The sequence below is a fragment of the Hypanus sabinus genome, chromosome 2 (genome assembly GCF_030144855.1).
Source record: "Hypanus sabinus isolate sHypSab1 chromosome 2, sHypSab1.hap1, whole genome shotgun sequence".
In the NCBI taxonomy this organism is placed as follows: Eukaryota; Metazoa; Chordata; class Chondrichthyes; order Myliobatiformes; family Dasyatidae; genus Hypanus; species Hypanus sabinus.
In genome coordinates this window covers 4,493,780-4,521,654 of record NC_082707.1, presented here as the reverse complement: position 1 = coordinate 4,521,654, position 27,875 = coordinate 4,493,780, and the positions used below count along the sequence as shown (strand labels likewise).

General features: G+C 50.2%; 1 protein-coding gene across 3 annotated transcripts; it reads right to left on the bottom strand.

Moving 5' to 3' along the window:
• LOC132406159 (PHD finger protein 23A-like) lies at positions 1–27,714 on the bottom strand. Of its 3 annotated transcripts, none has more exons than XM_059991435.1 (6): positions 27,529–27,714; positions 27,138–27,169; positions 20,981–21,073; positions 10,393–11,110; positions 5,894–5,935; positions 1–3,195 (listed from the first exon to the last, which is right to left on the bottom strand). In XM_059991435.1, exons 1-6 carry the CDS (start codon positions 27,560–27,562, stop codon positions 2,969–2,971), a joined length of 1,146 nt encoding a protein of 381 aa, XP_059847418.1. In that variant the 5' UTR covers positions 27,563–27,714; the 3' UTR covers positions 1–2,968. The 3 variants fall into 3 exon arrangements, with proteins under 3 accessions (XP_059847418.1, XP_059847427.1, XP_059847436.1); XM_059991444.1 differs by having other exon boundaries at positions 1–3,192; XM_059991453.1 differs by lacking the exons at positions 27,138–27,169; positions 27,529–27,714 and adding an exon at positions 25,206–26,743.
• Between the last annotated feature and the right edge of the window lie 161 nt (positions 27,715–27,875).

Sequence of the window (27,875 nt, the reverse complement as noted above, 5' to 3'; positions counted from 1 at the left end):
TACCAGCAGATATATATTTATTTTACATCCCAAGAGTAGAAAAAACAGTAACCATGGTGATGGGGGTGGGGGGAGAAGGTAAAAAGGAATGAGGTGAGGGAATGTTGGAAAGGAGAGTTTAAAAACTGCCCCCCCTTTCCACCTCTCTCATATCCATCATCCAAGCCTTACCGAAATACAAATTATTTCCACAGAAACAGGCCTTGCAGAATAAACTGAGAACATCTTAAACAGCCTGCACTTTACAGTTAGAGGCCTCATGTATTTTACATTTGTACAATGGAACGCAGACGGCCAAGCCCTGGCCCCGGGCCCTCTCCAGCCTGGTCCTGGCCCCCCCCTCCCGACCCCACGCAGGTCTCGTGGTGAGATTCAGTGCAAATTGAAACCACAATCCCCAAACTTCACTTGTACCCCATAATACCTTCTGTTCCTTTCTGGAACACTATGTACAGAATTTCAAAGCTATATACAAAGTTAAACACTGGACCCAGGTGTAACATTACTGACCAGTTGGAAGCTCCCTGGGCTGCTTCACAGGGGCAGGTACGTGCAGAGATAGCCCTTGTGGACTGGGTCATTTACCAAGAACCCCTACACCACCGCTCCCCTGGGCTGCTCGGTATTGCATTGAGGTGCTGCAGTCACTGGGCTCACTCCCACCTTCCCCCAGACATCATCAGCTGGCTATTCACCTGTAGAGGCAGCCAAGTTGTCGCCTGTGCTGATGTCCACAGGTGACCCAGGGCATCATTGCCCAAGCCACTAGTCCTCCAGAACCTCACCCACAACCAAAACACCCCCCCCAAAACAGGAGCTCCATCGCTGTGTTTAAAACCCTGCCCAAGGAAAATGAATAACACAAGAGATCCTGCAGATGCTGGAAATCCAGAGCAACACATAAAATGCAGGAGAAACTCAGCAGGCCAGGTAACATCAGTGGAAATGAACAGTCAATATGCCAGGCCGAGACCCTTCATCAGGACTGAAAAGGAAGAGGGATGCCAGCCTATTTAAATTCTATGCCCATTCCACCATGTCAATCCATGGCCTCTCTACTACCGCACAAGGTTACTCTCAGGTTGGAGGATCAACACATCATCTGTCTAGGTAGCCTCTAACCTGATAGAATCAACATCAATTTCTCCAATTTCCAGTCATCCCCCTTCAATTCCACACCTTCTTTTCCTCACCTGCCTATCATCTACCCCCAGTGTCCCTCCTGCTTCCCTTTCTCCCACGGTCTACCCTCCTGTCTTATCAGATTCCTTCTTCTCCAGCGCTTTATCTTTCCCATCTGTCACCTTCCAGCTCCTTACTTCATCCCCCTCTACCACCCACCTGGATTTACCTGGCACCTCCCAGCTTGCCCTCCTCCCGCTCCCCCCAGATTCTGATTCTGGCATCTCCCCCTTCCTTTCCAGTCCCAATGAATGGTCTCAGCCTGAAACATCAACATCATTTCCATTGTTGTTGCCTGACCTGCTGAGTTCCTCCAGCATTTTGTGTGTGTGTTGCCAAGAAAAATCACAGCACATCCTCCTCTCCCGAGAACTATCTCCCAAGAAGCCCCACAGCACTGGATTGGAAAGTGCACGTACAACGGAAACCGGATTGGTTCAGCTCGAGCAGGTGAAGTTCCAACAGTGGACCTGTGCTACCAACTCCGCCAACTAACATGATACTCGGGCGCAGAACAGTTTCAGTTAAATAAGCTTAAAATGCTCTGAGCAGATTGCTTCGTACCTGAAGTTCCTGCTTTTGCCAGGTGAAATCTCTGCTAACTGGCAGCAAGTCATGTGTTGGACCAGATCCAAAGTGGCAGTGTTTCCAACAGCCTAATGGCTCCCCGTGTCCCGCCTGACAGTGGTCTGGTTTCCCTGGGAATGGAGCGCCAGCCGGCCAGTTGGCACTTCCAGGCACAGGAGCAGGGAGAAGGCACGAGAGAGATGGTACAGGAGCCACACTAGCCATGTATGTTCTTGCATGGCCAAGGATTGAATTAAGGCAGTGGACAGCTGGATAGTGCCCTGGCCACACCACCAAGCTTCAGATCGGTCAGCGTCACGTCTTCGCGTTATGCTTTCCCAGCAGCAACTCTGCCTGCCCCCAACCAAACCACGGCAGATTGTTTAGTATTCGAGAGCCTCCAACGCCTCACTCAGGACATGTTCAGAGGAACAGGGAAGATGGGGGCCATTGCCCTTGGCAAGGGACATCTCTGGCTGACCTGCCCCTCCCACTGCCTTAGGCGAATTACACACGTTGGAGCGAGGACACGCGTGGTGACACAAATCACAGCCCAGAAGCAAGAGGATCTCCAGCTATAATTGCACTTGGTTTGAAGAACAGCAGAATGGTGGGGGCGCGGGGAGGAAGAAAGTGGGGCTTCCCAATTTCCAAAGTTAAATGTGGTGTGGAACAAGGAAACCCAGTCACTCAGTGGGCAGAGGACTGTAACCGGGGTAGAGAACCAGACTGCTGTGGACCCTCAGTCAACATATATGCCAGATAGAGGGATGAACAAGTCTCCCCCCGTCTGTCATCACCAACTCTGCCCCTCACCATCAACCCCACTCCAACCCACAATCAACCCAGCATCTCAAGCACCTCTGTTGTCAATGGGCATATAAAACACACTAACAAATATTCTATGGCAACTCTTTACATAGAAGTCCTGCTTCGTAAGTCAGTGAAGCCACAGATCTGAGTTAAACACAAGAGTATGAAGACGTCACCGTCTTGGCCCACCCTTCAAGCCCCACATTCCATCCAAGACTCCGAAAGTGATGGAATAGTGGGACTGAACGGCATTCCCAGGGCTCGGAATATATACACATTCATCGCATGGTGACCCCTGCACCATTCTGCCTCTTCGGAAAGGCGCATCTTCAACATGGGGCGAGAACCAAGTGTTTCTCAACTCCCATCGTTCTGATTGTCTGCAAGACTGGGCCACAGAGCCAAGCTATTCGCTGAACCGTTTCTTAGGGCCGGTCCGAGCCCGGTTTGATCTCCTGATGTCCTGCTTAGAGTCCTTGCACTTCTGGCAGATGAAGACCTCAGGGACATTGGACTTCCTGATCTTGGCGCAAGAGAGATGGATCCATGTCGCACATTCGTTACACTCAATCATTGGCCGGCCTGCGAAGGGCTTCATACAGAAGCACGTGATCAGGTCCCAGGAATCGTCTTCTGAAAAGGAAGCAAATTGATCATCAAACTACATATATGGTACCATAACAACCCTGAGATTCATTTCCAGTAAATACAAACAATAACAACAAACAATAAATATCGAGAACGTGAGATGAAGAGTCCTTGAAAGTGAGTCCGTAAGTAGTGGGAACAGTTCAGTGTCAGGGTGAATAAAGTTATCTCTTCTGGTTTTGGTGTGCAGTTTTGGGCTCCTTATTTTAGAAATGATATACTGACATTGGAGAGGGTTCAGAGAAGATTCATGAGAATGATTCCAGGAATGAAAGGGTTGACGTATGACATCTGGCAGCTCTTGGGCTGTATTCCCTGGAGTTCAGGAGAATGAGGGAGAATCTCATAGAAACATTCCAAATATTAAAAAGTCTCAACAGATTAGAGATGGCAAGGTTATTTCCCATGGTAGGGGAGTCCAGGACAAGAAGGCACGACTTCAGGATTGAAGGATGTCCACTTAGAACAGTGATGCGGAGAAATTACTTTAGTCAAAGGGTGGAACGTGTTGCTACTAGTGGCTGTGGAGGCCAAGTCACTGCGTACGTTTAAGGCAGAGATGGGTTATCCAGGGCACCAAAGGGTATGGCGTGAAGGAGTGGGGATGACTGGAAGAACTGGATCACCCGATGATTGAATAGCGGGGCAGACTCAATGGGCCGAATGGCCTGGCTCTGCTCCTATATCTTATGGTTCAGGAGCTCGATGATTGAGGGGTAATAGCTGTTATTGCACCTGGCTCCTTGCTGATGGCAGCAGCGAGGAGTGAGCATGGCCTAGAGGTGGGGGTGTGACTTCCCTGCGGCGGTGCTTCAGGTAGATGCGCTCAATGATGGAAAGGAAACCGTGAATATAGGAGATCCAGTTAGAAAGAAGCCCTGGGCTCAGTTTGATGGAACCGGCAGACCCGCCCTCCTGCTGAGCCCACAGCATCACACTACCCTATGGAAACCTACCCACAGGAGGTTTACAATTACAAATCCACAAGGAAAATGCCAGGATTTGAGGATCTAAGATTAGAGGGAAAGGTTGAATAGGTAAGGACTTTATTCCCTGAAACGTACAAGAATGAGGGGAAATTTGATCAAGTGCACAAAATTATGAAGGTGTTTTTTTTCAAATTCTGAGGTACAACATGGAACAGGTCCTCCCTGCCCCTTCGAAACACACTGCACAACAACCCCCCGATTTAACTCTAGCCTAATCACAGGACAATTAACCTACTAAGCGGTACATCTTTGGACTGTGGGAGGAAACTGGAGCACCAACAGGGAACCCACACACCCTTGGGAAGGTATGTACAAACTTGCTTACAGAGGAACTGGTAAGCCCTGGGCTGCAGTAACATTGAGCTCCAGTGAAGTAACGACCAACACAGTCTAAGGATGCGCTGGGGGCATTCAGAAGAAACCCGCACAGTCACAGAGAGAATGTACAAACTGAATTGAATCCCAGTGGCTGGCACTGTGAAGTGTTAGGCTTACTTAGCTACATGTCACGTGAGAGCAGCTATATTTCATTAGGAGTTTGAGACTTGCTATGTCACTGAAAACTCACAAACTTCTACAGACATCCCACGGAGAGCATTCTAACTGGTTACATCACCGTCTCCATGGAGGGGCCAGCTCACAGGATTGGAAAAAGCTGCATAAAGTTGCCAACTCATCCAGCTCCATCATGGGCACTACACTCCCCAGCATTGTGGACAACTTCAAAAGGCAATGCCTCAGAAAGATGGCACCCATCATCCAGGACATGCAATCCTCTCATTGTTACTATTGAGGTGGTGGTACAGGAGCTTAAAGACACACACTCAACGTTTCAGGAACAGCTTCTTCCCCTATCGTCATCAGATGTCTGAATTGACAATGTCCATGAGCACTACCTCCTCTCTTTTTGGCTTTTGCACTGTTTAAAAATTCTATAGATATACTTCTTACTGTGGTTTGTGTATATATTGCCGCACAACAACAAATTTCGTGGCATATGTCAGTGATATTAACCTGATTCTGATAGTAAAATGGTAGTGGAATTGTTTATTGTAATTTAGTGGGAGCTGTGCTACCATGCTGCCCTGAACCTTGACCCAGTCTGGTCCTTCATACTCTCACTCATCAGTCAGCCTCTGACCAGACTCGCTGCCAGTGAAGCCAGGTGAGTGGGGGGTGGGGGTGCAGATGAAGTCAGAAGCTGGGAGGTGATAGGAGGAAAAGTTAAAGAGCCGGAGAAGAAGAAATCTGATAGGTGAGGAGAGTGGACCATGGGAGAAAGGGAAGGACACCAGGGGAACTAATAAGCAGGTGAGGAGAAGTAGTAAGAGGCCAGAGTGGAGAAAGAAGAGGGAAGAAACTGATGTTCATGCCATCAGGTTGGAGGCTACCCAGTTGGAATATGACGCATTACTCCTCCAACCTGAGAGTGGCCTCTTCATGGCAGAAGACAAGGCCATGGACCGATACGTCGGAATGGAAGGGGGGGCGGGGGGGGAAGTATTAAAATAGTTGGTGATCGGGAAGTTCTGCTAGATGCCGATGGAGCGGAGGTACTTGACAAAGTGGCCCCCAATGCACAACCATACACTGTATTCCACCTGCTACTGCAAGGAATAAAAACTAAAGAGACAACTGAAGGTGGTAGCGAAGTAGAGTCTCACAGGTGGCAAGTTGACCCCTATGACACTTACCTTCAATCTTCAGGCTTTCTGCAGGAGCAGCGTCGGGAGCACCTGCCAGAGAAAGTGGAAGCAACTTGGTCAATTCCTTCTTCAAAAGCATGAAAAAGCCATTTGACCCCTTGGCACGTTCTACCATTCAATAGGATTGCAGTGTCCCCAACAATCTCAACCAACATAAACCCATCAGTCAGTCTTTAAACTCGGTTAACACTTTCCCGGATTACACTGAACGTTAGCAGAGAGCTGAAAGCTTGGTGTAGTCTTACTCCGGACCTAAGCAACTGGGAGAACAAATTCAATGTGGGCCAATAATAAATCCTCTGTGTATACAGAGGCTGTTTGAGTGACTATTTGGTGTCAACATCTCTGAAAATCTATCCTGGGCCCAACATATGCGGCAATTACGAAGAAGGACATAACAACAGCTACATTTCATAAGGTGTTCCAGGAGATGTGAAAGAGTCTTTAAAGTGCAGGGGGCTAAACGCAGAGCCCTGTTGTGCAACTTTGCTGAGGGAGACCGTGGAGGAGATGTTGTTGCCAATTTGAACTGACTGGGGTTTGCAAGTGAGGAAATTGTGGACCCATTTGCACCAGGTGATATTGAGGCCAAGGGGTTGAAGCTTATTGATCAGTTTTGAGGGGATGATTATATCGATTGCTGAGCTGTAGTCAATGAAGAGCATACTGATGCATGCAGCTTCACTGTACGCACGTTCCCAGGCTAAGTGAAGAGCCAATGAAATGGTATCTACGGTGGGCCTGTTGTGCTGGTGGGCAAATTGGACCAGATCCAAGTGACTTCTCAGACAGAGGTTGATGTGTCTCATCGTTAACCTCTCAAAACACAATGGATGCAAGTGCCCGTAAGGAAAGAAATCTGCATATGCTGTATAGAGTTGTATATGCTGACATTATGTACTTTGTTAATAAACCGAGTCTTTGGTAACATAAAAACTAACAGATGTATGATTGAGAACTTTCTGACAGGCTGTATCACCGTCTGGTATGGAAGGCTACTGCACAGGATCACAGTAAACCACAGCCAGCTGTAAAATTCATCAGCTCCATCTTGGGTACTAGCCTCCATAGTATCCAAGACACCTTCAAGGAACGATTCCTCAGAAAAGCAGCGTCCATTATTAAGGACCCCCATCACACAGCACATGCCCTCTCTTCACTGTTACCATCAGAGAGGAGGTACAGGAGCCTGAAAGCACACACTCAGTGATTCAGGAACAGCTTCTTGTCCTCTGCCATCCGATTCCCAGATGAATACTGAACCCATGGATGCTATCTCACTACTTTTTAAATTTCTGTTTTTGCACTACTTATCTTAACTACTTAATATTCATATAATATTTCCAGTAATTCAGTTTTTTTTCTACACTTTTCACATACTGTTTTCTATATTTATCAATGTACTGCTACAAACTTCACGACTTACACTGGTGATACTCAACCCGATTCTGATCACCATCTGGCATGGGGTCAGCAATGCACAGGATCAAAAGAAGTCTACAGAGGGTTGTAGACACACCCAGCTCCATCACAGGCACAACCCTCCCCTCCGTACCAGACAGTGATGCAACCAGTTAGAATACTCTCCATGGTACTTACGTAGAGATTTGCGAGAGCCTATGGTGACCTATCAAGTCTCCTCAAACTCCTAATTAAATATAACCACTGCGTGCCTTCTTTGTAATTGCAAAATGGTGGCAAAAAGAGTACGATACACCCACATCACATATCCCATTCTCACAAGTGTGGCCTTAAACACAACCAGGTTGGTGTCAGATCGCCAAAGGGAATTTGTTGAATGCCTACAAGGTGGCTGTTTAGGACCAGCTTGTGGTTGAGCCTACAAGGGGAAAGGCTATCTTAGACTGGGTGTTGTGTACTAACCTAAATCTTATTAGGGAGCTTAATGTAAAGGAAACCTCTGGCAGTCGTGATCTTATTATTTAATCCATACTGCAGAGAGGGAGAAGCATTGGTCCCATGTATCAGTATCCATAATGGAATCACAGAGGCATGAGAGAGGAGCTTGCCCAGGTGGATTGGAGGGGTATACTGGTGGGGATGATGGCAGAGCAGAGCTGGCTGAAGTTTTTGGGAATAGTTCACAAGGCACAAGATAGATATGTCCCACAGAAGAAGTTCTCAATTGGCAGGGGAAGACAACCATGCCTGTCAAGGGAAGTGAGGGATTACATAAAACCCAAGGAAAGGCCATATAGTGTAGCAAAAGTGAATAGGAACTTTTGATTGGGAAGCTTTTAAAATCCAACAATAGGCAATTAAAAAAAGCTATAAGAAAGTAAAAGAGTAAACATGAGGGCAAACTAGCCAATGATCTAAAGCAGGATACCAAAATGTTTTTTCACTGTATAAAGAGTAAAAGGGAGGTGAGTGTTGATATTGGACCACTGGAAAATGATGCTGGTGAGGTAGTAATGGGGGTCAAAGAAATGGCAGATGAATTTAATAAGTACTTTACTACAGCCTTCACTGTGGAAGACACTAGCAGTGTGCCAGGGGTCAGTGAGTGTCAGGGAGCAGGAGTGAGTGCCATTGCTATTACAATGGAAAAAGTGCTAGGCAAACTGAAAGATAAGTCACCTGGACCAGAGGGACTACATTCCAGAATCCTGAAAGAGGTTGCTGAAGAGGTAACCGTTGTGATGGACATGATCTTTCTAGAATCACTTGATTCTTGCATGGTCCTGGAGGACTTGAAATTGCAAATGTTGTTCTACACTTTAAGAAGGGAGGAAGGCAAAAGAAAGGAAATTATAGGCCAGTTAGTCTAACCTCAGTGGCTGGGAAAGTTTTGGAGTCTATTATGAGGTATCAGGGTACTTGGAGACTAATGATAAAGTAAGTCAAAGTCAGAATGGAAAGGAAAATCTTGCCTGACAAATCTGTTGGAATTCTTTGCAGAAGTAACCAGCAGGGTGGACTTACTTAGGTTTTCAAAAGGCATTTGATAAGGTCACATGATGCTGCTTAACAAGATAAAATCCTATGGCGTTACAGGAAAGATACTGGCATGGATAGAGGAATGAGTGACAGGCAGGAGTGGGAATGAAGGGGGCCTTTCTGGTTGGCACCAGTGTCAAGTGGTGTTCCTCAGGGGTCAATATTGGGACCGCTACTTGCGACATTATTTGTCAGTGAGTTAGATCATGGAATTGATAGGTTTGTGCCAAAGTTTGTGGATGATATGAAGATAGGTAGAGGGGGTAGGTAGTGCTGAGGATGCAATGAGATTGTAGCAGGACTTAGACAAATTGGAAGAATGGGCAAAAAATGGCAGATGGAATACAGTGTTGGAAAATGTATGATAATACATTTTGGTAAAGGGAACAATAGTGTGGACTGTTTCCTAAATGGGGAGAAAATTCAAACATCAGAACTGCAGAGGGAATTAGGAGTCCTTGTGCAAGACTCCCAGAAGGTTAATTTACAGGTTGTCCGTAATAAAGAAGGCAAATGCACTGTTGGCATTTATTTCAAGGGGAATAGCAAGGAGGTAACGCTGAACATTTATTAGACACTAGTCAGGCCGCACTAGAGTATTGTTGACATCGCAGAAAGGATGTGTTGTCATTGGAGAGTCCAGAGGAGGTTGATTCCAGGAATGAAAGGGTTAACACATGAGGATTTGGCAGCTTTGGGCCTGTACTCACTGGAATTTAGAAGAATGGATGCTATGGTTTCATTGAAACCTACAGAATGTTGAAAGGACAAGATAGGGTGGATGTGGAGAGGATGTTGCCTATGTTGGGGTATCCAGAACTAGAAGGCACAACGTCAGAATTGAAGGGCAATTTTTTAAGAACAGAGGGAGGAATTTTTCTGTGGAATGCTCTACCACAGACTGCTCTGGAGGCCCAAGTCAATGGGTATATTTAAAGCAGAACTTAATGGTTTCCTGATTGGTCAGGGCATCAAAGGAGAGAGCAGGTGTATTGGATTGAATGGGATCCGGGATCAGCCATTATGAAATGACGAAGAGGGCTCGATGGGCTGAATGGCTTACTTCTGCTATGTCTTGTGGTCTTATACAGGTAAGCCCTGTGTTATACTTGTTCAGATAATAGAAATTTGACCTTACACAAGTCACTGCAAAAATTTGAGATATGGGTTAAAATCAGTTCTCATGAATTTTGCTTGAGACCACCAGAAACATTTTCTTTTCCAATTGCAGTAGTCACTGGTTCATTGGTGAGACTGACAGCTGGCGAGCTGCGTGGCCTCGGTTGTAGTTCGGCCATGCTGCAGTGTCACCTCTGGAGCCTCCCCTCCTGCCACGGTGTGGTGCGGTATCTATGCTGGATTGGGGGCAGGTCCCTCCAGTGTTCATTCGGTGGAGTACAAGCTGGACTGTCTGCGTGCATGTTCATCAGATGACACAGCCCATGTCCTAGGAGTGCTACCCATTGTAACTCGGGGTCACCTGTATTCAGCAAATGTTTATACTCCAATTAGGTTATCATCCTTACCCGGACTGGCTGAAGTCCCATCTGCTGTTCCGGTCTCCAGCTTTTTGCTGTGTTTCTCCTCCTCCTGCTCTTCCACCTCCTCCTTCACCTCTTTCTGATCTTCCACCTCTCCCTTTCCATCTGACCCATCCTCATTCTCTTGGGTTTCCTGAGCCTCCTTCACTTGCTCACTCTCTGAGGGTCTCCCGGGGTCTGCTGGCTCCTTCTCAGGCTCCTCCGGTGTCATAACTGGTTTGCAGACTTCCTCTTCCTCCGGTGCAATTTTCAGCATTTCCTCATCGGACTCCGTTTCACTCTGCGGTGCCTTCTCAATGGACTGGTGCATCTCAACAGGCTGGGGGAGGGGGACCACTGGCCGGGATGTTACTATCACCTTCCTGACGGTGTCCGAAGTAATTTTCTTCCCGCTTTCAAGAACTTTCCTCCTCCTCGTGCCATCCAGGCTCACCTTTTTCAGGGAGATCTTCTTCTTCTTGGCCTTGTCACACTTGGTTTTCTCAGGGCTACTGAACAGGGCGCTGGCAAAACTGGGCCGATCCTGTAAAAAGCTGTCCGATCTCCCCCGCTTTGCCCCCTCTTTAACCCCTGTGCATTTTATCTTCTTGCCACAGTGCAGGATGTGGGAGTCAGAGGATCTGGAGGACTCCCAGCTGTCGCTGTCCAATGTGCTGCCAGTACTGTTCCGGGGACTTAGACTTGCGTGCGCCCAAGGGTCGTGCTGTGAACAGGAAGCACAGACAGCTTAGAAAGGGAAGTAGGATGCTTTGCACTCAACTGTAACTCAAAGGTCAAAATAAAATGTTATCCAAGTAATCCAAGGCTTTGGAGAGGGCAATTTACCAGGATACACCCTCTGGATTAGAGGGCATGAGCTACAATGAGAAATAACGAAATACAACAGAATCTACAAAAAACTATACATAAACAAAAACTGATAAACAACCAATGTGTCAGCATGTGGCCGGAACACAAGAGGAGATTTATATAATAAGTAGTACTTAACATACTTAACATGTTGGTGCGTGGCCAAGTGGTTAGTTCGTCTAGTTATCTGAAGGTCGCTAGTTCGAGCCTTGGCTGAGGTGCGTGTGTGTCCTTGAGAAGGCACTTAACCACACATTGCTCTGCGACGACGCCGGTGTCAAGCTGTTTGGGTCCTCGTGCCCTTCCCTTGGACAACATCGGTGGCGTGGAGAGGGGAGACTTGCAGCTTGGGCAACTGCCGGTCTCCCATAAACAAAAAACCCTGCCCAGGCTTGCGGACTGGAAACTTTCCAAGGTGCAAACCCATGGTCTATCTAGACTAACGGAGGCCTACACACTTGACAAAGACGTCCAGGTTAAGGTTAGTAAGTTGTGGGCATGCTAAGTTGGCGCAAGGCATGGCATCACTCGTGGGCTGCCCCCAGCACATCCTCGGACTGTGGTGGCTGTTGATGCAAACAACTCATTTCCCTGTATGTTTCAAGATTTTGATATACCAGTCACAAGTTTTAGTAAATTTATTATCAAAGTACATATATGTACTTTATGTTACCTGGGTTTCAGCAATTAAGTTACAGAGAAAGGTTGAACAAGTTAGGTCTCTATTCATTGGAGCGTAGAAGGTTGAGGGGGGATTTGATCGAGGTATTTAAAATTTTGAGAGGGATAGATAGAGTTGACGTGAACAGGCTGTTTCCATTGAGAGTAGGGGAGATTCAAACTAGAGGACATGATTTGAGAGTTAGGGGGCAGAAGTTTAAGGGAAACATGAGGGGGTATTTCTTTACTCAGAGAGTGATAGCTGTGTGGAATGAGCTTCCTGTAGAAGTAGTAGAGGCCAGTTCAGTTGTGTCATTTAAGGTAAAATTGGATAGGTATATGGACAGGAAAGGAGTGGAGGGTTATGGGCTGAGTGCGGGTAGGTGGGACTAGGTGAGATTAAGGGTTCGGCACGGACGAGGAGGGCCAAGATGGCCTGTTTCCGTGCTGTGATTGTTATATGTTATATGTCACCATATACAGCCCTCAGTTCTGTTTTCCTTGAGACAAATAAAGCTAGTTTTAAATGTATGTTGAAGTCTACATGCCAGCAACATCCTTGTAAATTTTCTTTGCATTCTCTCAATCTTACTGATCTCTCTTGTAGGCAAGCGACCAGAACAATGCACAATACTCCAAAATAGTCCTCACCAGCACCTCACACAGCTTAAACGTATCACCCAAACTCGACATTCAATACTGTTATTTATAGAGGCCGATGTTCCAAAAGCTCTCTGCACGCTCACGACGCCACTTTTAAGGACATATTCTCAGATCCTTCTGCGCTACCACACTCCCTAGCGCCCTACTGCTCCCCCTAGAAGATGTAACCTGGCTGGCCCTCCCAAAGTGCGACACCTCACACTGGTCTCTGTTTAATTCCATCTGCCATTTCAGCAGCTGCTCCAGATCCTGCTGCAAGCATTGATAGCTTTTGTTGATATCCACTCCATCCCAATTTTGGTGTCATCCACAAATTTGCTGTTCCAGTTTAGCACATTATTATCTGCATTGTTGATCTAGAAGACAAACAACAATGGACCCGGCACAATCCTCTGGCACTGCATTAGTCACAGATATTCAGTCAGAGAGGCAAACAACTGCCTCCAATCCCTGGCTTCTCACATCTTAGGGAACAAACTCGAAATCCATTCAACCTTTCCTTTTAACTCAGGTCCTCAAGTCCTGGTAACATCCTTGTAAATTTTCTCTGCACTCGGGAAACTTATTTACAATTTTGCTGTAGGAAAATGACCAGAAGTGCCTTCTGCCATTCTAACCGATGCCTCAATTGCAGAGCTCAAGGTGAATCCAATCTGTCAACTGGACCAAGCAAACGATCGTGCGAACTTTAATAAGATTTACCAAGAACTCATGTTAAAAGCATTCATCGAAAATGGACCCAACAGCACTGCACAGGTGCTTTGGCACACAATGTCATCTCAACCTTATAACATTCAACGGAGTTCATTCTGTGGGCGGCAAGGTGGAAACGTGTCTGTACCAGAGGAGGTGTGAGGGGGTGGGTGGAGATGTGTCTCACCAGAGGAGGTGGGAGGTGGTGGGTGGAGATGTGTCTCTCCCAGAGGAGGTGTGAGGTGGTGCGTGGAGATGTGTCTCTCCCAGAGGAGGCGTGAGGTGATGGGTGGAGATGTGTCTCTACCAGAGGAGGTGTGAGGTGGTGGGTGGAGATGTGTCTCTACCAGAGGAGGTGTGAGGGGGTGGGTGGGAGATGTGTCTCTACCAGAGGACGTGTGAGGTGGTGGTTGGAGATGTGTCTCTACCAGAGGAGGTGTGAGGGGGTGGGGGGAGATGTGTCTCTACCAGAGGAGGTGTGAGGTGATGGGTGGAGATGTGTCTCTACCAGAGGAGGTATGAGGGGGTGGGTGGAGATGTGTCTCTACCAGAGGAGGTGTGAGGGGGTGGGTGGAGATGTGTTTCTACCAGAGGATGTGTGAGGTGGTGGTTGGAGATGTGTCTCTACCAGAGGAGGTGTGAGGTTATGGGTGGAGATGTGTCCCTACCAGAGGAGGTGTGAGGTGGTGGATGGAGATGTGACTTTACCAGAGGAGGTGTGAGGTGGTGGGTGGTGATGTGTCTCTACCAGAGGAGGTGTGAGGTGGTGGGTGGTGATGTGTCTCTCCCAGAGGAGGTGTGAGGTGATGGTTGGAGATGTGTCACTACCAGAGGAGGTGTGAGGTGGTGGCTGGAGATGTGTCTCTACCAGAGGAGGTGTGAGGTGGTGGGTGGAGATATGTCTCTACCAGTGGAGATGTGTCTCTACCAGAGGAGGTGTGAGGTGGTGGGTGGAGATGTGTCTCTACCAGAGGAGGTGTGAGGTGGTGGGTGGAGATGTGTCTCTACCAGAGGACGTGTGAGGTGGTGGGTGGAGATGTGTCTCTACCAGAGGAGGTGTGAGGTGGTGGATGGAGATGTGTCTCTACCAGAGGACGTGTGAGGTGGTGGGTGGAGATGTGTCTCTACCAGAGGAGGTGTGAGGTGGTGGATGGAGATGTGTCTCTACCAGAGGACGTGTGAGGTGGTGGGTGGAGATGTGTCTCTACCAGAGGAGGTGTGAGGTGGTGGATGGAGATGTGTCTCTACCAGAGGACGTGTGAGGTGGTGGGTGGAGATGTGTCTCTACCAGAGGACGTGTGAAGAGGTGGATGCAGATGTGTCTCTACCAGAGGACGTGTGAGGTGGTGGGTGGAGATGTGTCTCTACCAGAGGAGGTGTGAGGTGGTGGGTGGTGATGTGTCTCTACCACAGGAGGTGTGAGGTGATGTTTGGAGGTGTGTCCCTACCAGAGGAGGTGTGAGGTGGTGGGTGGAGATGTGTCTCTACCAGAGGAGGTGTGAGGTGGTGGGTGGAGATGTGTCTCTACCAGAGGAGGTGTGAAGTGGTGGGTGGAGATGTGTCTCAACAGAGGAGGTGTGAGGTGATGGTTGGAGGTGTGTTTCTACCAGAAGGGGTGTGAGCGGGTGGGTGGAGATCTGTTTCTACCAGAGGAGGCGTGAGGTGATGATTGGAGATGTGTCTCTACCAGAGGAAGTGTGAGGTGATGGGTGGAGATCTGTCTCTCCCAGAGGACGTGTGAGGTGGTGGGTGGAGATGTGTCTCTACCAGAGGAGGTGTGAGGTGGTGGGTGGAGATGTGTCTCTACCAGAGGAGGTGTGAAGAGGTGGATGCAGATGTGTCTCTCCCAGACGAGGTGTGAGGTGGTGGGTGGTGAGTAGAGATGTTTTTTTTTTACCAGAGGAGGTGTGAGGTGGTGGGTGGAGATGTGCGTCTACCGGAGGAAGTGTGAGCGGGTGGGTGGAGATGTGTCCCTACCAGAGGAGGCATGAGGTGATGGTTGGAGGTGTGTCTCTAGCAGAGGAGATGTGAGGTGGTGGGTGGAGATGTGTATCTACCAGAGGAAGTGTGAGGTGATGGGTGGAGATCTGTCTCTCCCAGAGGAGGTGTGAGGTGGTGGGTGGAGACGTGTCTCTACCAGAGGAGGTGTGAGGTGGTGGTTGGAGATGTGTCTCACCAGTGGAGGTGTGAGGTGGTGGGTGGAGATGTGTCTCTCCCAGAGGAGGTGTGAGGTGGTGGGTGGAGATGTGTCTCTACCAGATGAGGCGTGAGGTGGTGGGTGCAGATGTGTCTCTCCCAGAGGAGGTGTGAGGTTGTGGGTAGAGATGTGACTCACCAGAGGAGGTGTGAGGTGATGGTTGGAGGTGTGTCTCTACCAGTGGAGGTGTGAGGAGGTGGGTGATCTCTCTCTACGAGGAGATGTGAGGTGATGGGTGGAGATGTGTCTCTACTAGAGGAGGTATGAGGTGGTGGGTGGTGATGTGTCTCTACTACAGGAGGTGTGAGGTGCTGGGTGGAGATGTGTCTCTACCAGAGGAGGTGTGAGGTGGTGGGTGGAGATGTGTCTCTACTACAGGAGGTGTGAGGAGGTGGGTGGAGATGTGTCACTACTACAGGAGGTGTGAGGGGGTGGGTGGAGATGTGTTTCTACCAGAGGAGGTGTGAGCGGGTGCGTGGAGATGTCTCCCTACCAGAGGAGGTGTGAGGAGTTGGGTGATCTGTCTCTACCAGAGGAGGCGTGAGGTGATGGTTGGAGGTGTGTCTCTAGCAGAGGAGACGTGAGGTTGTGGGTGGAGATGTGTCTCTACCAGAGGAGGTGTGAGGTGGTGGGTGATGTGTCTCTACCAGAGGAGGTGTGAGGTGGTGGGTGATCTGTATCTACCAGAGGAGGTGTGAGGTGGTGGGTGGAGATGTGTCTCTCCCAGACGAGGTGTGAGGTGCTGGGTGGAGATGTGTCTCTACCAGAGGAGATGTGAGGTGGTGGGTGGAGATGTGTCTCTACCAGAGGAGGTGTGAGGAGGTGGGTGGAGATGTGTCTCACCAGAGGAGGTGTGAGGTGGTGGGTGGTGATGTGTCCCTACCAGAGGAGGTGTGAGGTGGTGGGTGAAGATGTGTCTCTACCAGAGGAGGTGTGAGGGGGTGGGTGGAGATGTGTCTCTACCAGAGGAGGTGTGAGGAGGTGGGTGGAGATCTGTCTCTACCAGAGGAGGTGTGAGGTGGTGGGTGGAGATGTGTCCCTACCAGAGGAGGTGTGAGGTGGTGGGTGGAGATGTGTCCCTACCAGAGGAGGTGAGAGGTGGTGGGTGGAGATGTGTCCCTACCAGAGGAGGTGTGAGGTGATGGTTGGAGATGTGTCTCTACCAGAGGAGGTGTGAGGTGGTGGGTGGAGATGTGTCTCTACCAGAGGAGGTGTGAGGTGATGGTTGGAGATGTGTCCCTACCAGAGGAGGTGTGAGGTGGTGGATGGTGATGTGTCCCTACCAGAGGAGGTGTGAGGTGATGGTTGGAGATGTGTCCCTACCAGAGGAGGTGTGAGGTGGTGGGTGGAGATGTGTCTCTACCAGAGGAGATGTGAGGTGATGGGTGGAGATGTGTCTCTCCTAGAGGAGATGTGAGGTGGTGGGTGGAGATGTGTCTCTACCAGAGGAGATGTGAGGTGGTGGGTGGAGATGTGTCTCTACCAGCGGAGGTGGGTGGAGATGTGTCTCTACCAGAGGAGATGTGAGGTGATGGGTGGATATGTGTCTCTACCAGAGGAGGTGTGAGGTGCTGGGTGGAGATGTGTCTCTACCAGAGTAGGTGTGAGGAGGTGGGTGGAGATGTGTCTCTACCAGAGGAGGTGTGAGGTGCTGGGTGGAGATGTGTCTGTACTAGAGGAGATGTGAGGTGGTGAGTGGAGATGTTTCTCTACCAGAGGAGGTGTGAGGTGGTGGGTGGAGATGTGTCTCTACCAGAGGAGATGTGAGGTGGTGGGTGGAGATGTGTCACTACCAGAGGAGGTGTGAGGTGGTGGGTGGAGATGTGTCTCTACCAGAGGAGATGTGAGGTGGTGGGTGGAGATGTGTCTCTACCAGAGTAGGTGTGAGGAGGTGGGTGGAGATGTGTCTCTACCAGAGGAGATGTGAGGTGGTGGGTGGAGATGTGTCTCTACCAGCGGAGGTGGGTGGAGATGTGTCTCTACCAGAGGAGATGTGAGGTGATGGGTGGATATGTGTCTCTACCAGAGGAGGTGTGAGGTGCTGGGTGGAGATGTGTCTCTACCAGAGTAGGTGTGAGGAGGTGGGTGGAGATGTGTCTCTACCAGAGGAGGTGTGAGGTGCTGGGTGGAGATGTGTCTGTACTAGAGGAGATGTGAGGTGGTGAGTGGAGATGTTTCTCTACCAGAGGAGGTGTGAGGTGGTGGGTGGAGATGTGTCTCTACCAGAGGAGATGTGAGGTGGTGGGTGGAGATGTGTCACTACCAGAGGAGGTGTGAGGTGGTGGGTGGAGATGTGTCTCTACCAGAGGAGATGTGAGGTGGTGGGTGGAGATGTGTCTCTACCAGAGTAGGTGTGAGGAGGTGGGTGGAGATGTGTCTCTACCAGAGGAGGTGTGAGGTGATGGGTGGAGATGTGCGTCTACCGGAGGAAGTGTGAGCGGGTGGGTGGAGATGTGTCCCTACCAGAGGAGGCATGAGGTGATGGTTGGAGGTGTGTCTCTAGCAGAGGAGATGTGAGGTGGTGGGTGGAGATGTGTATCTACCAGAGGAAGTGTGAGGTGATGGGTGGAGATCTGTCTCTCCCAGAGGAGGTGTGAGGTGGTGGTTGGAGATGTGTCTCACCAGTGGAGGTGTGAGGTGGTGGGTGGAGATGTGTCTCTCCCAGAGGAGGTGTGAGGTGGTGGGTGGAGATGTGTCTCTACCAGATGAGGCGTGAGGTGGTGGGTGCAGATGTGTCTCTCCCAGAGGAGGTGTGAGGTTGTGGGTAGAGATGTGACTCACCAGAGGAGGTGTGAGGTGATGGTTGGAGGTGTGTCTCTACCAGTGGAGGTGTGAGGAGGTGGGTGATCTCTCTCTACGAGGAGATGTGAGGTGATGGGTGGAGATGTGTCTCTACTAGAGGAGGTATGAGGTGGTGGGTGGTGATGTGTCTCTACTACAGGAGGTGTGAGGTGCTGGGTGGAGATGTGTCTCTACCAGAGGAGGTGTGAGGTGGTGGGTGGAGATGTGTCTCTACTACAGGAGGTGTGAGGAGGTGGGTGGAGATGTGTCACTACTACAGGAGGTGTGAGGGGGTGGGTGGAGATGTGTTTCTACCAGAGGAGGTGTGAGCGGGTGCGTGGAGATGTCTCCCTACCAGAGGAGGTGTGAGGAGTTGGGTGATCTGTCTCTACCAGAGGAGGCGTGAGGTGATGGTTGGAGGTGTGTCTCTAGCAGAGGAGACGTGAGGTTGTGGGTGGAGATGTGTCTCTACCAGAGGAGGTGTGAGGTGGTGGGTGATGTGTCTCTACCAGAGGAGGTGTGAGGTGGTGGGTGATCTGTATCTACCAGAGGAGGTGTGAGGTGGTGGGTGGAGATGTGTCTCTCCCAGACGAGGTGTGAGGTGCTGGGTGGAGATGTGTCTCTACCAGAGGAGATGTGAGGTGGTGGGTGGAGATGTGTCTCTACCAGAGGAGGTGTGAGTTGGTGGGTGGAGATGTGTCTCTACCAGAGGAGGTGTGAGGTGATGAGTGGAGATGCATCTCACCAGAGGAGGTGTGAGGTGATGGGTGGAGATGTGTCTCACCAGAGGAGGTGTGAGGTGGTGGGTGGAGATGTGTCTCTACCAGAGGAGATGTGAGGTGATGAGTGGAGATGTGTCTCACCAGAGGAGGTGTGAGGTGGTGGGTGGAGATGTGTCTCACCAGAGGAGGTGTGAGGTGGTGGGTGGAGATGTGTCTCACCAGAGGTGGTGTGAGGTGGTGGATGGAGATGTGTCTCTACCAGAGGAGGTGTGAGTTGTTGGTTGGAGATGTGTCTCTACCAGATGAGGTGTGAGGTGGTGGGCGGAGATGTGTCTCTACCAGAGGATGTGTGAGGTGGTGTGTGGAGATGTGTCTCTACCAGATGAGGTGTGAGTTGGTGTGTGGAGATGTGTCTCTACCAGAGGAGGTGTGAGGTGGTGGGTGGAGATGTGTCTCACCAGAGGAGGTGTGAGGTTGTGGGTGGAGATGTGTCTCTACCAGAGGAGGTGTGAGGTGGTGGGTGGAGATGTATCTCTACCAGAGGAGGTGTGAGGTGGTGGGTGGAGATGTGTCTCTACCAGAGGAGGTGTGAGGTGCTGGGTGGAGATGTGTCTCTACCAGAGGAGGTGTGAGGAGGTGGGTGGAGATGTGTCTCACCAGAGGAGGTGTGAGGTGGTGGGTGAAGATGTGTCTCTACCAGAGGAGGTGTGAGGGGGTGGGTGGAGATGTGTCTCTACCAGAGGAGGTGTGAGGAGGTGGGTGGAGATCTGTCTCTACCAGAGGAGGTGTGAGGTGGTGGGTGGAGATGTGTCCCTACCAGAGGAGGTGTGAGGTGGTGGGTGGAGATGTGTCCCTACCAGAGGAGGTGAGAGGTGGTGGGTGGAGATGTGTCCCTACCAGAGGAGGTGTGAGGTGATGGTTAGAGATGTGTCCCTACCAGAGGAGGTGTGAGGTGATGGGTGGAGATGTGTCTCACCAGAGGAGATGTGAGGGGGTGGGTGGAGATGTGTCTCTACCAGAGGAGATGTAAGGTGGTGGATGGTGATGTGTCCCTACCAGAGGAGGTGTGAGGTGATGGTTGGAGATGTGTCCCTACCAGAGGAGGTGTGAGGTGGTGGGTGGAGATGTGTCTCTACCAGAGGAGGTGTGCGGTGATGGTTGGAGATGTGTCCCTACCAGAGGAGATGTGAGGTGGTGGGTGGAGATGTGTCTCTACCAGAGGAGGTGTGAGGTGGTGGATGGTGATGTGTCCCTACCAGAGGAGGTGTGAGGTGGTGGATGGTGATGTGTCCCTACCAGAGGAGGTGTGAGTGGGTGGGTGGAGATGTGTCTCTACCAGAGGAGGTGTGAGGGGGTGGGTGGAGATGTGTCCCTACCAGAGGAGGTGTGAGGTAGCAGGGTGGAGATACAACTCTACTAAAGGGTGTAAGGGGTTGGGGGATCTTCTGTCCACTAGCCTGCATATCACCCTTGGGCAAGTTGTAGCCCCAGATCAGGATCACAAGAAGCCAGGGAGCAGGTGGTGGATGGTTGTATGAGCAGCCGGTACATATTCCAAGCGCAAACACAAGGAAATCTGCAGATGCTGGAAATTCAAGCAACACACTCAAAATGCTGGTGGAACACAGCAGGCCAGGCAGCATCTATCGGAAGAAGCTCTGTTGACGTTTTGGGCCCAGACCCTTCGTTTCAGGTGGAGTCCTAACGTCGACAGTGCTTCTTCCTATAGATGCTGCCTGGCCTGCTGTGTTCCACCCACATATTCCAAGCCCTGGTTATGCAACCACTGACACTGGGCAGACAATCTCTGAAAAGTATTGATAATGGCTGAGGTCATCTGTCCTGTAAAGACACTGCCCTGAAGAAGGTAATGTCAAAACTCTTCTACAGAGAAATTTGTCTTTAAAGATAAATTAAGGGATCATAAACATTCCACCCAAGAACTTGGAGAAACAGACTGGTAAAAAGCCGGAGAAACTACAGTTGCTGAAGCACAGAGGAAGCTTACCTCCTTGGGATATGGGATGTAGCCAGCATAAGCCAACACGAAGGTACAGAACTGGTTGAAGTCCTCCACTGTTCTCTGTCTCTTTTTTGGTGGCTAAAAATAAAACAGATGATTTGAGATTTGACAAATCACTGGGGGCAATTGACCTAACCGTTCCAGTCAACCAATAATCCCAGTGATCACCTGATCTTGCCAATGCCCCAGGTTATTCAACATTCAATATTGTTTATGTCATTTTCAGTACACAAGCTTAAAGGAAAACAAAATAATTGTTACTCTGGACCCAATGCACCAAAAAAAGCACAAACACAATAATAATATCCATAAAGTGACACTAGGCACAGGAGTGTCTGTACATAAGGTGACTCTGACAGGAAATGATAAAGTAGTGGAGGTAGGGATGTGGAGGGGTCGGTTAGTGGGTGGAGATGTTGATCAGCCTCACTGCTTGGGGAAAGGAATTGTTTCTGAGTCTGATGGTACAGCCCTGGATGCTATGCAGCCTCCACTCTGACAGTGCGACAAACATTTCATGAACAGGGTGGGTGGGATCTTTCATTATACTGGAAAACAGCCAGTAACATCTTTTTGCATACATGTCCTTGAGGGCAGGGCAGGCTGGTACCGATAACGTTTTGGGCAGTTTTGACTATCTATTGTAGAGCATTCCTGCCCATGCTAAAATTAAATGTCCCCATTTAATCTCACCACTCTGATTCTGATTCAAGTAAATGTATGAACTGGCAGGGAATGGTGGTCTTTTTTCACTCTGCAGATGGGATCAGTTAGGTTGGCATGATGTTTACATGGAAACGACGGGGTCAAAGGCCCTGTTCCTCTGCTGTGCCATTCGATGTACGAGCACAGAATCAAAGATTCAAACACTTAGAATCTGAATCAGGTTTAATATCACTGCCATATTTCACGAAATTTGTTGTCTTGTGGCAGAAGTACATTGCAATACACAATAAAAAAATCTAAATTAAGACATGATATATATAAAAACAAATTAGCAGTGCAAAAAAAGAACAAAAAGGGAAAAAAATGGTGAAGTTGTGTCCATGGGTTTATTGTCCATTCAGAAATCTGATGGCAAAGGGAAAGGAGCTGTTCCTGAAATGTTCAGTGTGTATCTTCAGGCTCCTGTATCTCCTCCTTGATGATAGCAATGAGAAGAAGGCATGTCCTGGGTGATGGATGTGCTTAATACAATGTTGGAAAATGCACGGTCATGCACTTTGGTAGGAGAAATAAATGTACAGACTATTTTCTAAACAGGGTGAAAATCCAGAACCTGAGATGCAGAGGGACTTGGGAGTCCTTGTACAGAACACCCTGAAGGTTAACTTGCAGGTTGAGTTAGAGTTGAGGAAGGCAAATGCCATGTTAGCATTCATTTCAAGAGGTCTAGAATACAAGAGCAGGGATGTGATGCTGAGGCTTTATAAGGCACCGGTGAGGCTTCACCTTGAGTATTGTGAACAGTGTTGGGCCCCTCATCTCAGAAAAAATGTGGTGGAATTGGAGAGGATCCAGAGGAGGTTCACAAGGATGATTCCAGGAATGAAAGGGTTTCCATACAAGGAACATTTGATGGCTCTGGGTCTGTACTCACTGGGATTCAGAAGGATGAGGAAGGGGGATCTCATTGAAACCTTTCAAACATTGAAAGGCCTGGACAGAATAGATGTGGAAAGGATATCTCCCATAGTGGTAAGAGTCTAGGACAAGAGGGCACAGCCTCAAGGTAGAGGGGCTCCCTTTCAAAACAGAGATGTGGAGAAATTTCTTTAGCCAAAGGGTGGTGAATTTGTAGAACCTGTTGCCACATGCAGCTGTGGAGGCCAGGTTATTGGGTGTATTTAAGGCAGAGATTGCTAGGTTCTTGATTGGACATGGCATCAAATGTTACGGGGAAAAGGCCAGGAGCTGGGGTTGAGGAGGACATAGGAAAAAGGATTAGCCATGACTGAATGGCGGAGCAGACTCAATGGGCCAATGGCCTAATTCTGCTCCTATGTCTTATGGTCTTAAAAATGGATGCTGCTTTTTGAAGCATCACCTGTTGAAGATATTCTCAATGCTGGGCTGTCTAGTGCCCATGATGAGGCTGGCTGAAATTACTACTTTTTGCAGCTTTTTCCAATCTTGTGCACTGGCCCCTCCAGAACAGACAGTGACGCACTGTTACAATGCACTGCAGATAAACTTGATGCTATTGCCAAGTTTGCTCTTAATATATGATACACAGTTAAATGTGACACATCAAGAAAGGTCAGACCATTAGCTGGGTGTGATTTATTAGTGTGAAAAAGGCATTGTACATCCTCAATTAACTATTAGAAAATTGAAATGCCAGGCACCAAAGATGAATGGAAAATATACTGGGCAAAGTTCACAAGACCTACACGCACTGGGATTTACAGACCAGATCACGTCCAACATTTCTACAGGAGCACCATCGAGAGTGCCCTGTCTGGCCTGCATCTTTGCAGGGTACAGAAGCTACAAGGCATCGGACAGCAAGACACTACAGAGGACAGTAAAAATCACCGGGATCTCCCTCATCCCGAATTGTGACATTTACCAGGAGTGTTGTAGATGAAGAACCCAAAGCATCGTTGAGGAACCCTACAACCCATCCACGATCTCTTTGACCCACTACCATCAGGAAAGAGGATTAGAACATCCAAACTGGCTAACAACTTTTTCCCTCAGGTTGTGAGACTAATGAATACCCTGGCACTACTCAGAAAATGTCACGAGGACAACGAGCTATTTACTTTTCAACACATGCTCTGCACTGCACATATTTTGAATTCTGTTTTAACATTTGTGATTATGGTTTGTTTAACATGCTGTGTGTGAAAGATGTTTTGTGGGGGCACTGTGGTCCGGAGAAATATTGTTTCGTTTGGTTTGATATATGTACAGTCAGATGTGATTTCATTATCCTCGAGCACTCACCTTTAAATTTATTCAATGGCAATAACAAACAAGGAGACACACACTTTCAAGAAATGCAGAGGAAAATGAGGCTACTTAAGCACATATCATGGTAACATGGTTACAGAGCTGACCCCACCGGTACCCTACCCCGGTGTTACACAGTGACAGACCCGTCCCCACCGGTACCCTACCCCGATGTTACACAGTGACAGACCCGTCCCCACCGGTACACTACCCCGATGTTACAGGTAACGCACTGTTAAACACTGGGGTAAGGTACCGGAGGGGACGGGTCTGTCACTGTATAACACTGGGGTACAGTACTGGTGGGGACGGGTCTGTCACTGCGTAACACCGGGGTACGGTACTGGTGGGGACTGGGCGGTCACTGTGCAACACTGGGGTACGGTACCGTTGGGGACGGGTCTGTCACTGTGTAACACTGGGGTACGATACCGGTGTGGACGGGTCTGTCACTGTATAACACTGGGGTACGATACCGGTGTGGACGGGTCTGTCACTGTATAACACCGGGGTACGATACCGGTGTGGACGGGTCTGTCACTGTATAACACCGGGGTACGATACCGGTGTGGACGGGTCTGTCACTGTATAACACCGGGTTACGGTACCGGTGAGGACGGGTCTGTCACTGTATAACACCGGGGTACGGTACCGTTGGGGACGGGTCTGTCACTGTGTAACACTGGGGTACGGTACCGGTGGGGACGGGTCTGTCACTGTATAACACCGGGGTACGGTACAGTTGGGGACTGGTCTGTCACTGTATAACACCGGGGTACGGTACTGGTGGGGACGAGTCCGTCACTGTGTAACACTGGGGTACGGTACCGGTGAGGATGGGTCTGTCACTGTATAACACCGGGGTACGGTACCGTTGGGGACGGGTCTGTCACTGTGTAACACTGGGGTACGGTACCGGTGGGGATGGGTCTGTCACTGTATAACACCGGGGTACGGTACTGGTGGGGACTGGGTGGTCACTGTGTAACACTGGGGTACAGTACTGGTGGGGACGGGTCTGTCACTGTAGAACACTGGGGTTCAGTACCGGTGGGAATGGGTCTGTTACTGTATAACGCTAGGTCCCACGACTGTCATTATGTGGTACTGGGGTACTACAGGGAAGGGCTTTTTTGGGATTTGAACACAGTGTTATCTGTATCAACATCCAGGACCCAGGTACAAGGCGTAACATTAAAAATCTCTATCATGCGTTTCTTAAAAAACGCCAAGCACAACCTTATCTCGTTACCTGCACCCGTTGCGACCCTGCGCTTTTCATGGCCCCACCGTGTCAAAGAAACACTCGGAGTCCTTCGCAGACACAACAACCCATACAGGAGGGGCTGGCGAGGTAAGGTTGGCAGCGACCCGCCGCCTCAGGCTCTCCTGAACAAAGTGCCGCGTCTACCCCAACTTGAAACCGTATAAGCGGTGGATCCTCCTGAAGTGATTCTCTTTGCAAGAAAACAAACGACACCGCGGGGCAGAGGGAGGGGAGGGGCAGCAGCAGGGAAGACTCAGCGAGAGGCGAGGCGAGGCGAGCGGAGGCGCAGACCAAGCCACGGCGCGGGACCGAGTGCTGGCGGCTCCCCCTGACCGGAGCTCCTGATCCAAGGCCCAGAGAGGACCGTGGCTGGGGCGAAGAGAGGATCGCGGAGCGGGGCTGGCCGGGAGTCAGCAAGGGAGAAAGGAGGGGGAAGTATGGTCGGCGGAGAGAGAGGGAGGAAGGGCAAGAGATATTCGGAGGGAGGGTTTGTTACGGGGGAGAGGGGTGAGCAAGGGAGAAAGGAGGGGGAAGTATGGTCGGCGGAGAGAGAGGGAGGAAGGGCAAGAGATATTCGGAGGGAGGGTTTGTTACGGGGGTGAGGAGACCCAGGGGAGGGGTAGGAAGGGGGAGTGGAGATGTGGTGGGAGAGAATCGCGTAGAGGGTCAGCAGAGGGAAAAAAAATTCGAGGGCGTTTGGGAGGAGGGAGTGGTGAAAGAAGCGGGGGTGGGGCGTGACGGGAGGTGGCCGGGACCAGAACGAACGGAGATGCCGATTGCCGAGAGGCAGCGCCCGATCCCAAGCGATCGACTGCAGAATCACAGCGAATCCTAACACACTCCCCACTCCTCCCTCCCTCCCTCCGGTATCAGCGCCGCCACCAAACGCCCCCACCCTCTCTGGACCAAACATCGCCCTAAACAAGAACCAACAACAAGCTGAACACGGCCACAGATTACAATCCGCAAGTGTCCAAAACCCGGGGGTGTCCGAAGTCTGGAATACGCCGACGCTAGTAACCCGGAGCCGTTCATATAGATGATTAACTTAGTTTCTTCATGCTTACTGAAGGAGACAAGGAACACTGAGAGGGCGCAATAGGGCCTGCAACCTGAGTGGCCCGCAGAGCCAACGAGCGAGCCGTCAGCCGGTTTCGCCCCGGGATCAGCCCGAGCGCCGGCAGCAGGATTTCAAACCATCACAGCACGGGGTGGGGGGGGGGGGTAGTGAGAACCGAGGCTCCAACACATGTTTGGCAGGGGAAACGGACAAAAAATAAATAAGTAAGGAAATCAGAAGCAGACAGCGACAATAAGAAGAAAGCACACACAATGGGAGCGGGCGGCCGAGCGCGGCCGGAGTGTAGGTCAGGGCTGGGGAGAGTGTCCCACGGCCTCCGGCTGAGGGGGGTGGAGCGGGGTACCCCACTATCTCTGTCTCCGCCACCATCCTTCCATCAACAGCTCGGGGCAAGCCTCGGTCACACTTCAGCCATACTTTGCAGCCTTTTGTCCGAATTCACACTCACTTTTTAAACTGACATCCCACCGGCAAGATGGCGACGGCAGGCAGGAGCCTGTCTGTACTCAAAGAGTGCTCGCACCGCCCTTTCGGGCTAATGTCTCATGCAACAGGACACGGTGAGGGAATACCAAGACGGCAAGTGACGGACAGCCCGATCGACTTTACCACATATCTGCTCGACCACCAACCCGCTTGCCCAACCACCACAATAAAACAATATATCACTAGTCTGCAACGAACCCAGTGCAAACAGCTTCCTGCAGCCAGCCTCCCCGTCACACAAGGGGCTTTCTTGCCTCCAGTGCGGCAGGGAGAACACCATGTCACAGCAACCCGTCAAAGAACTGCGTTAGAGATGGGGGTAAAAGAAAACCTGGCATCCAGGAACTGACCTCTGACATCGCCGCCGCTCCGGAGGCTGGCTCTGTAAGACAAAAACATCTTTAGATTAATTACAACAAAATACACGGAATAAGACTGAGACGAGACATCCCTTCTCACACACGCACGCACTCAAAGTTGAGAAAGAATACAGTGAATGCCCAGTAGAACTTGAAGTCCTTACGATCCGCTCGAAAGTCAGTCTTGCCCCCCACCCACCGAGCATCGTACATATCTTTGGATTGAGTCCTGCCCTGGTTTATGGCAAGCCCAAAAGTGAAGGGGCAGAGAAGAACGGAGCGGCTGGGACGCGCCCAGTCCCATACACTCCATTACAAAGACATTCTCCGGACACAACACGCCCCAAACTAGCCCCCACCCCGGAGCCTCCGCAGCCCTCACCTGCACAAACTTCGCTATCGATCTGCGATGTCATGCCTGCGACCCGGCCGCCACTCTCCGCTCCACCGGCTCCGATGACAAAGAGCAACACCGCACGCTGGGCGGGGAGGGGGAGGGGGGAGACGGAGCGCGGCGCCACCGACACCCGGATCCGACCCTCGGCCAAACTCAACCAGCCAGTTCCGCCCCTCAATGACGTCACCCGGGACCTGCGGCTGTGCCACCACCCATGCGCCACGGGGGTTCTGGAGGAGAGCCGAGAGGCAAAGGCGGGTAGAAATCACCTCAGATCGTCACACAAAGCACCGATAGATATTGTATCCTTTGCATCAAATGAGCTTCCGGAG